The sequence below is a fragment of the Helianthus annuus genome, chromosome 16, assembly GCF_002127325.2.
Source record: "Helianthus annuus cultivar XRQ/B chromosome 16, HanXRQr2.0-SUNRISE, whole genome shotgun sequence".
Taxonomy (NCBI): domain Eukaryota; kingdom Viridiplantae; phylum Streptophyta; class Magnoliopsida; order Asterales; family Asteraceae; genus Helianthus; species Helianthus annuus.
This window is the reverse complement of record NC_035448.2, coordinates 177,553,413-177,562,726: the sequence shown is the minus strand read 5'-3', so window position 1 is coordinate 177,562,726 and position 9,314 is coordinate 177,553,413. Positions and strand designations below refer to the sequence as shown.

The window sequence follows — 9,314 nt, the reverse complement described above, 5'->3', positions numbered from 1 at the left end:
ATATCTAATTAATTCTTGTATTTTGCTTAACGTCCATCACAGGTAATGAAAAAGTTCTAAAAGTCAAGGGGCTCATAAATGACATTATGTATTAGGCTGGATTTTCAGTCCAGTCTCTAGTTGTCTGCGCTTGCTACTGTTTGGTCGTCTATTTATTTAATTTTTTTTAGTTTAAAAATATTTTTTCTCAAAACAAAATTTCTATCACAATTAGCTAGGTTTTTTTTATAGAGGTTAAGTATCGAAATTTGGCCCATGGTGTCCACGGATTGACATCCGGTCTTGCCATCTACACTACATTACGACCGGTGCACTTGCTGATTGTGTGTGGTTTAGAAGCGATTCCATTTTAAAACTTTTTTCGAAATTAATATACACATTTTTCACACATCACCTAACACATGTCTTCATCCTAAACAAACCTCCTCAACTATAAATAGGAGCATAGTTCAAGCCTTCATACTTGCACCTTCACATATTTCTTCTCCACTCTCTATCTGGAAGTTCCTGGTCATATCGGAGCATCCCTCTAATTTCCAAACATTCTAAGGATCACTTGTTAGTGTTCCTTTCCAGCTCTTTTCGTTTTTATAGGCTTTTATAAGACGAAAGTCAAGCAAATTGACTTTTGCTTTGACTTTCATTTTAGACCATTATGGTCCAGCAATTGTTCGAATCGAACATGGCTACGTGATCGTAATAAGGTAGGTGTTAATCTCTCAAAAGGGCACATCCTAGAAATCACGTTATGTTGGTCAAATGACTGGTTAAAGTTAAGTTAAATAAAAAGTCAAAGGGCAGATTTTTGGAAACTTTATAAAATGAACTTGTAAATGTTATAATTGAAGTTTTTAACATTAAATCAGTTGGTAACTAATATTATAAAATGTATGAACATGTTCCGCCCGTCATTTCCTGTTTACATGTTGGTTTGCAACCGAAAGTCAAGCAGTTTGACTTCTACTTTGACTTTCAATTCTGACCCGATTTAGCAACTTTAGCTACTGATTATTAGTTGCATTATGATCATAATATAGTGTAAAATAACCCTCTGTAGTTATACTACTTGATCATAATCAGATTTTGAGTTTTACACAAGTTCTTATAATATGCCTAATAATGACCAAAATGCCCTTTTGTGCAAAGCTTGGTTTTAATCAATAAAGATCATATAAATTTGATTACCTACTGATATGGTAATATAACTAATATGTTTTGGCAGAATGAACTTGTTTATAACATAAGTTTTTATACAAGTTCATGAATTATGCCACATTATGACCAAAATGCCCTTACGGTACATAGTTTGATTTTAAAACCATAATGGTCATATAATTTGATAACCTACTGATGTTACAACATAATTAAAGTATTTTGGCATATTGAACTTGTTTATAGCTCATCCAATACCCGATACCGACTATGCACGTACGGTTAGCTTATGTAACTAGTTTACGTAAGTTTACCAAAACGGGTCAAGTCTTCTCAATTTATTTCAAATTCTAGAATGTAAACATGTTTACCCACATTATACAAGTCTTAGTACTTGTGAGGGTTTAAACTACATTCTATCCGGTCATCGCTTAATCTAGCATATCGTACCGTTTTCGTTATTTTAAGTTAACCGGTCGAAGTCTATGACTTGAATAAGGTCCGTTAACAATATAATTGTTTATTATACCATTCATTCCAGACAGAGGCATTCCAGTAGATTGCAACCAAGCTTAGTTAATTGATTAGGGTTGTGCTTATTATATTATCTTGCATTGTAAGACTTGTTTAAGCCAGGTAAATACTCTTAACCTTTTTTTCCTATACAGGCTTGGGATACGGTAAATTCTTACTGCTTGGTCAGGCATGCGATCAAATGTTGGATTGTGACTAGAAAATCCACATAACCTGTTTTAATTTATTTTGTCTGATATCCTCAGCTCATTTAATGGCAAATGGCCACGACTTAAGCATGGGGTGTAGGCATACACCTGACAGATGTTAATGCTATTATAAAATATTTTCTACCCATATTGGGGATACCTTTTTATGGGTTAAAAGCGGTGTGTCGGTTAATCATGTTATTTAGTTTCTGTACAAGGCCTCATATGTATTAACAGGCATGTAAAACTGTATACAAGATAATTGTTATTGTCCCAAGTTATTTATAAAATTACATGTGCCTTTGTGCACTTAAAACAATTTGAAATATTTTCAAAATTTGTCGGTTACTTGTGTCTAACGATGTAAACTGACGTATCTTCAAAAGACTAAGTGACAGGTTCCAAGGTTACAAAATAGGCTGGAAGTGCCAGTAATGCTTAAGAGGAATTTGTGACTCCTTGCATTAGAAGCCTATTAGTCTGTTATTTCATTTTGTACATTTACGATCCGCCTGTGGATCTTTTGATACATTATCCGTCTGTATAATATTTTGAACACTCGGACATTTATATTGTAATATTTTAAATCCAAGACTTCCACTGTGCTATCTATGTATTTGTTATCAATCTAGTCACGTACCCCAAACCTGGGCCCACCGGGTGACGTAGAAATACCGGGGTGTGACAATGCTATACATATATTATTTATATATATAATATTATAATATTTTATTTGTTAATTAAAATATTTATATATATGGGCAAAAAGACTAAACTACCCTTGTGTAATTAGATTTAACAAAAAAATTAACTGGGACAAACCATGTAAGATTTTGAAATATTAAGTACAAAGCTCGTCAATTTTAAAGGGGACACCGTCTAAAATTAGGTATAAAAATTAAGGTCAAAACTTGTAATTCACTCTATTAACTATCGTATTCGAGTTGTGAAGTCCAAATCTCATGCTTTAGTGGACTATTCAGATGCAGACTATGGTTGTTCCCATGATTCTAGATGCTCTACAAGTGGTTATTGTGTTTTCCTTGGGGATATTCTATTGTCTTGGTCATCAAAGCGTCAACCAATGGTTTCAAGATCCAGCGGAAGCAGAATATCAAGGTGTGGCTAATGCTATGGCAGAGGAAACATGGCTTCGGAATCTATTACTTGAGCTCCATATGCCATTAAGACAGACCTCTGTCGTTTATTTATCAGATAATCAGTTCAGCACCAGAGAACCAAGCACATAGAAATTGACATCCACTTTGTTAGAGAAAAGGTCCGCATTGGGCACATACGTGTTCTACATGCTCCATCCTCTCTTCAGTACACTGACATATTCACCTAGAGATTATCCAGACAACTATTCACCAAGAGATTATCCAGGCAACTATTCTAGTCTTTTCGGTCCAGCTTGAGCGTTTGTCCGCCACCCGCTCAAACTGCGGGGGAGTCTTAGCAAATCTGATTACATTATATTTTATATCTTGTAATCAATGTATATCTATTCCTAAAATACGGTTGTATTTTCCCTATTTAAATGGTGTTAATTATCAATACAAAACATTGAGAATTATCATGCCATAAACACTTTTAATACATAGGCTGACAGGAATCAGAGTAGGTAACGGATATGAAGTATGAAATCGAATAACAATGGATCGATTAAGATACAGAAACACCACTCAATCGAATTCGTTAGGCAAACCTAAAACTGAAGCAGGATACAAAAACACCACCTAGTTCACTATTAGGGTCCAAAGAACACCACCCAAGTTACCAAACTTAGATTAGCAAAGGAATCTAGTTACTCACATACAAAGAGAAACACAGAGAATAAACTTTTTTTCAACAAATCAACCACCTCTATTAAAATAAAAGTTCAGTACATATAAAGCAAACAAAAACCAACTAGTACTACCTAATAAGCTAGAAATACAACTTGCAAAAGCATAGAAACTAACTGCATGAGAATATCAAAATAATTAAAAGAAATTGTTGGTGGTGGCGACATGGGTAGTTTAACATGCCTGGAATATTAATTTTTAACTCCTCTAGCCCTTTTCATGAACCTCCAGTTGTGTCAATCGTGACCCATGGGCTACTGACCCACCCATTTCAAAAGACCCACATATTGTTTCTAACTCATTGCTATCATCCTATCCCCCTTTGAAAAAGTTTGACCTCAAACTTAGATGAGTAATCTCTGGCTCACGAACAGTACCTCTGTGGACTCCTTTTGGCTTACTAAATTCAATATGCAGAAACTCATTAATCCTCATAAGGTCTTGTGAAGGCATGTTAGCATACTTAGAGATAACCATGGTGCGACAATCAATTGCATTAGTGTAGACCATGGGTAGTAACATTATCTTTCTTTCATCTTGGACAAACGAATACGTGTTCTTGTACCCGTCATGAACAACCCGACGATCGAACAACCAAGGACGACCTAACAAGACGTGACATGCATCCATTGGAATTACTTCGCACCAAATTTCATCCTTGTATAGGTTTCCAATAGAGAATGAAAGTAAAACACGATTTGAAACACGTATGCCTTTTCCTTGATTTAGCCATTGGATATCATAAGGAGAAGGGTGTGGTTCGGTAGACAAACTCAGTTTGGATATCATGGTTTGGGATGCAACATTGGTGCAACTCCCACCATCAATAACAAGTGAACAAACCTTGTCCCGAATGGTGCAACGGGTATGGAAAAGAGCTTCGCGCTGCAGGTTTTCGCATTGAATAGCGGTCACATTTAGAGCTCGATGTATTACCAAACAATCTCCCTCATCTGGACCTATTACCACCTCATTTGTATCTTGCTGCCGGTTTGGTTCTTCATCAAACTTAGGTCCAACCAGGTCTTCAAACTCAGCACGTGTAATGATCCATTTGTTAGGGCACTCAGACGCAATATGACCTAATCCTTGGCATTGGAAACAACGGCGGGTGTGTCTCGAGGCGGTGGCTGAACCTTCTGGTAACTCCAAAGTTTTTAAAGTGCCTGAACTCGAAGATGGGATTGAACTAGGTGTAGGTATAGGTGTATGAACCGTTGTTTTGTGTGATGGTTTGGTCGCCTCAACTTTACCCCATGCCTTTTGCTGACCCTCCACCTTGTGCGCCAATAATGTAAGCTCAGCCAATGTTGTGTAGGGCTGTAACTCCACCACGTTAGAAATTGATGATTCTAACCCACCAAGGTATCGCACCAGTGTTAGTGTTTGGGGGTCGTCTTCGCTTAAATTGTACTTCATAAGTAGATGTTCAAACTCCTGGGAATACTCTTTGACAGTTCTTGATCCCTGCTTGATAAAATGCAGTTTAGAAAAGCTTTCTTGAAGATAGTACGGAGGCATAAATTTTGTCTTGAGGAGTTTCTTCATCTTACTCCAAGATCGGACCTTTTCTTTGCCAAATTTCTCACCTTGCAAACACACATTTGCCCACCATGTTGAAGCGTACTTTCTTAGCTTTAAAGAAACAAGTTTTACCTTCTTTTCCTCCCCTGTTTGCTTGTAATCAAACACTCTTTCGACTGTACGTAGCCACTCTACAAACTCGTCAGGATCCAAACGTCCATCATATTCAGGGATATCAACCTTGATATCACTCCTGTGATGAGTATCACGATGTCGGCGCCCGTATGGGTTGTAGTCACCGGCAGTTGAGTAGGTATCACTGTCGTCATCATCATCATCAGGCCTATACCAAGGAGGGGTTCGGTCAGTGTTTCGTCTCTGCATGGCTATCGTCAACGCCTGCATCTGATCTTGCACTTCCTTTAACTGTTGCTCCATCGTTCTATTTTCATAGGCCATTGTTGGGACTGAGGTTTTTTTTTTGTGATGTTGAAGAAAGGAAAATGAGTCGAAAACGAATCGTGTCTTCGACTCTGATACCAAATGATAGGAATCAGAGTAAGTAACGGATATGAAGTATGTAATCGAATAACAACGAATCGATTAAGATACAGAAACACCACTCAATCGAATTCGTTGGGCAAACCTAAAACTGAACCAGGATACAGAAACACCACCCAAGTTGCCAAACTTAGATTAGCAAAGGAATCTGGTTACTCATGTACAAAGAGAAACACAGAGAATAAACTTTTTTTTCCAAACAAATCAACCACCTCCATTAAAATAAAAGTTCAGTACATATAAAGCAAATAAAAACCAATTAGTACTACCTAATAAGCAAGAAATACAACTTGCAAAAGCATAGAAATTAACTGCATGAGAATATGGAAATAATTAAAAGAAATTGTTGGTGGTGGCGACATGGGTAGTTTAACATGCATGGAATATTAATTTTTAACTCCTCTAGCCCTTTTCATGAACCTCCAGTTGTGTCAATCGTGACCCATGGGCTACTAACCCACCCATTTCAAAAGACCCACATATTGTTTCTAACTCATTGCTATCATAGGCAAAGCTTTTAAGAGGCGACTGGGGTGCCCCCTCCCCGTTTTATTTCTAAGGTGTGTAAATCTACACGTATTTCATCTGGAAATTGTATATACTTAATTTTGCCTAAAAATTGTTGTCCTTCCTGATTTTCTTGAGTTCATCCCCCTATATATTTGTTCAAGCTCTGCCGTTGACCATATACCTTGAAGCTATGGATATCATTCAGAAGCCAGCCCTAGGTGCTCATTAGCTCGTATAGATAATGATACTTGAAGCTTTTGACAATCTCTTCTGACAATTTGGGTCCCACAAAATAAATAAGGGGAGTACAATCGGGCCTGATGCAAACAACACATAAGCATTTTCCATATATTCATTTGTTGTTGGTACATAAGCATCTCTTGTCCACATAGCTTCCCTCAACGCACTATTCATCGCATCCAACCACTATGTAAACAACTAGTTAATGCCACCGCCCGCGTTGCGGGGCGATGGCCGAATAATTATCAATCAATTAAAAAAACACTATTATAGTTTTGTTAGGAAAAAAACTAAAACGATGACAAGACCGTAGTTCAGAGCTCAGGGCAAAACTGTAGCTTGTAAGGATTAATGAGCGACTTTTAGTAAGCTCCTTGACATGGAAAAAAATTAAATCCAGTCAAGTAAAATAAAAAACACTTTTATAATTTTGCTAAAAAAACTAAAACGATAGCAATACTGTAATTGAGGGCAAAGTTGTATTTGTTGACTTAGGTAAAATCGTAATTTGGCAAAAGTTAAAGTGATGGCAATACTATAAATTTGAACCGGAGACAAAAGCGTAATATAACTTTGCACTAAGGACAAAATCGTAATTTTAAGCTGGGGACAAAACTATATTTTTAATTTGAACTCGGGCAAATTCAAAATTTTGAACTGATGACAAAATCGTAATTTTGAATAGGGGGCAAAAGCATAGTTTTATTTTGAACCGGGCAAAAACATAATTTTAAACTTAAGGCGAAATAATAATTTTTGAAAGGGGCGAAAATGCGAAATCGTCATTTTTAGTTTGGGCGAAAGCAAAAATTTATTTTGAACTGGGGCCAAAATTGTAGTTGTAATCTGGGGAAAAAATCATAATTTTGAACCGAGGGTAAAGTCGTAATTTTGAGCGAAGGACAAAAACGTAATTTTATTTTGAAGTGGGGGCGAAAACATAATTTTATTTTAAATTAAGGACGAAATCGTAATTTTAAACGAATATAAAACAATAAAACTGGTGGTCCAATAAGGGAGTGCCACACAGCTGTGTGGCACTATTCCTCTAGTTGGTTTGTGTGACACTATTCCTCTAGTTGGTTTTTGTATATGTGGAGAATAAATAAATGAACACCTTTTAGTATATAAAGTAGTAAACGTTGCATATCTTACATTTTGAATAACATGGCTTTTACATCTCGTTATTGCCATTTGAAAGCTGTATCTCCAATCCACCTGACGCCACATCATCACTTATTTGTTAATCAAATCAAAATGTAAATATTACAAAAACTAACTTCAGTTACACACCTTTCAAGACCTTTTAATTCTTTAAGATAAATAGATTGGCAGGAGCTAGGCAAACCTTAGGCAATCGTTGTTGCTAATATTTGATGATCTGTCATTAACCAGAGTAAAATATTCAGAGCTATGCGCTGCTTAATATTTCAAATATTTACACTTGAAATCAAAATCTCAAGGATATGTAGTTTTCAAAATTCTTGTATCGCCTAGTGTTTGTGCGTTCTAAACCGATATTAAAGGGGAACTTAAGAGCATTGTCCACCTGGTTATATTAACCATTCAAATATGTTGGTTACACGGACATGAGAAAGAGATGTAATTACGAGTCAGAGTAAAAGTGAAAAATAGAACCTCTTTGCAAATAAATTTAGAAAGCCTGTTTGAATCAGTGGATATTATCCTTTTGGGAAAATCACCCGACTTCAAGATTTGCACTCCAAAAGATAATTCCTCTGGGTATAAAACCTGTGATACATTATACACTTCAAGAGCTGCATATTCGTCTTTGAAAGCTCCTTCATTAGTAATTTCTTCCAATGAAATGAAATACTATATAACAATAATATAATGATATAAAGTAAACGACCTATTATATGTTTTTATTTCAGATATATACCTGAGGATACTTCATACCCACTGATCCTTAATAACCGAAAGTCTAAAGCACAAGTTACAACATCCATGAATATTTGCTCATCCCTCTCCACCCAACATCTAAATTTGACCAAATGATTTGCACTAATACTGTTGCCCAGATCTTCTTGATGATGATGAACAAAGTAATAAAGAACAATAATAAACAAACTAGTACCTTTTATTTCTGAATGAATAATGATTCTGTATGTATGAGTATGTATCTGCAATTGAAATATCTAACCCTATTTATACTAATCTAAAAGGTGCGATCCAATAGACATGTCTCTTCGTGAATAGGTGTGTCTCTAGATATTGTGGATGAGAGTGATTGTGAAGGGGTGTGTCTCCTTGTCCAAGAGTCGCGTCCCCTCCCTTTCTCGTGGCTGAATTCGAACAAGAGGTGTGTCCAAGGGACGCATCTTTTCCTTTAGTATGGCGGTTACAAACTTCTGTCTTGTCACCTTCAGCCCCTCAACTTTATAACTACCTATCTATACTACTTTAAACTAATTACATAAACTACCCGCTACTTTCAACATATATGGATTAAGGAATTTACTATTAATATTCCCCCCTAATTTCTTAATCCATGCCTTGAACATCTTCATGCTTTAGCATCTTCATTCTTTAAGAGAATGAAGTCTTCATTTTCCACTTGAACTTCTTTCCTTGCACCTTGGTCTTTCTCCATGTCTTGATTGCCATCATGTGCTTCTCCATCTTTATCACGAACTTGTTGCAGAAGATCCTTGTCTTTAAACTTCGGTTTTCTACTGGTCACTTGCTTGACTTCTTGATTGACTTCTTGATCAGATTCTCCAACACTTGCAACACG

At 36.3% G+C, this 9,314-nt stretch overlaps 1 protein-coding gene, 1 long non-coding RNA gene and 1 pseudogene across 2 annotated transcripts; 1 reads left to right on the top strand and 2 right to left on the bottom strand.

Moving 5' to 3' along the window:
• The first annotated feature begins 363 nt into the window (after positions 1–363).
• Positions 364–2,588, top strand: LOC110917799. Its single transcript, XR_002580861.2, has 2 exons — positions 364–704; positions 1,821–2,588. It is a non-coding gene; the product is annotated as an uncharacterized LOC110917799 (long non-coding RNA).
• A 1,445-nt stretch (positions 2,589–4,033) lies between these two features.
• LOC110920060 lies at positions 4,034–5,683 on the bottom strand. The gene has a single exon (XM_022164298.1). It carries the CDS (start codon positions 5,681–5,683, stop codon positions 4,034–4,036), a length of 1,650 nt encoding a protein of 549 aa, XP_022019990.1.
• A 2,047-nt stretch (positions 5,684–7,730) lies between these two features.
• LOC110920061 overlaps positions 7,731–9,314 on the bottom strand; it is a 50,316-nt pseudogene continuing 48,732 nt past the window's right edge.

Excerpts from the sequence above, each read along its gene's own strand:
- LOC110920060 (XM_022164298.1), bottom strand. The coding sequence starts at position 5,683 with ATGGAGCAACAGTTAAAGGAAGTGCAAGATCAGATGCAGGCGTTGACG.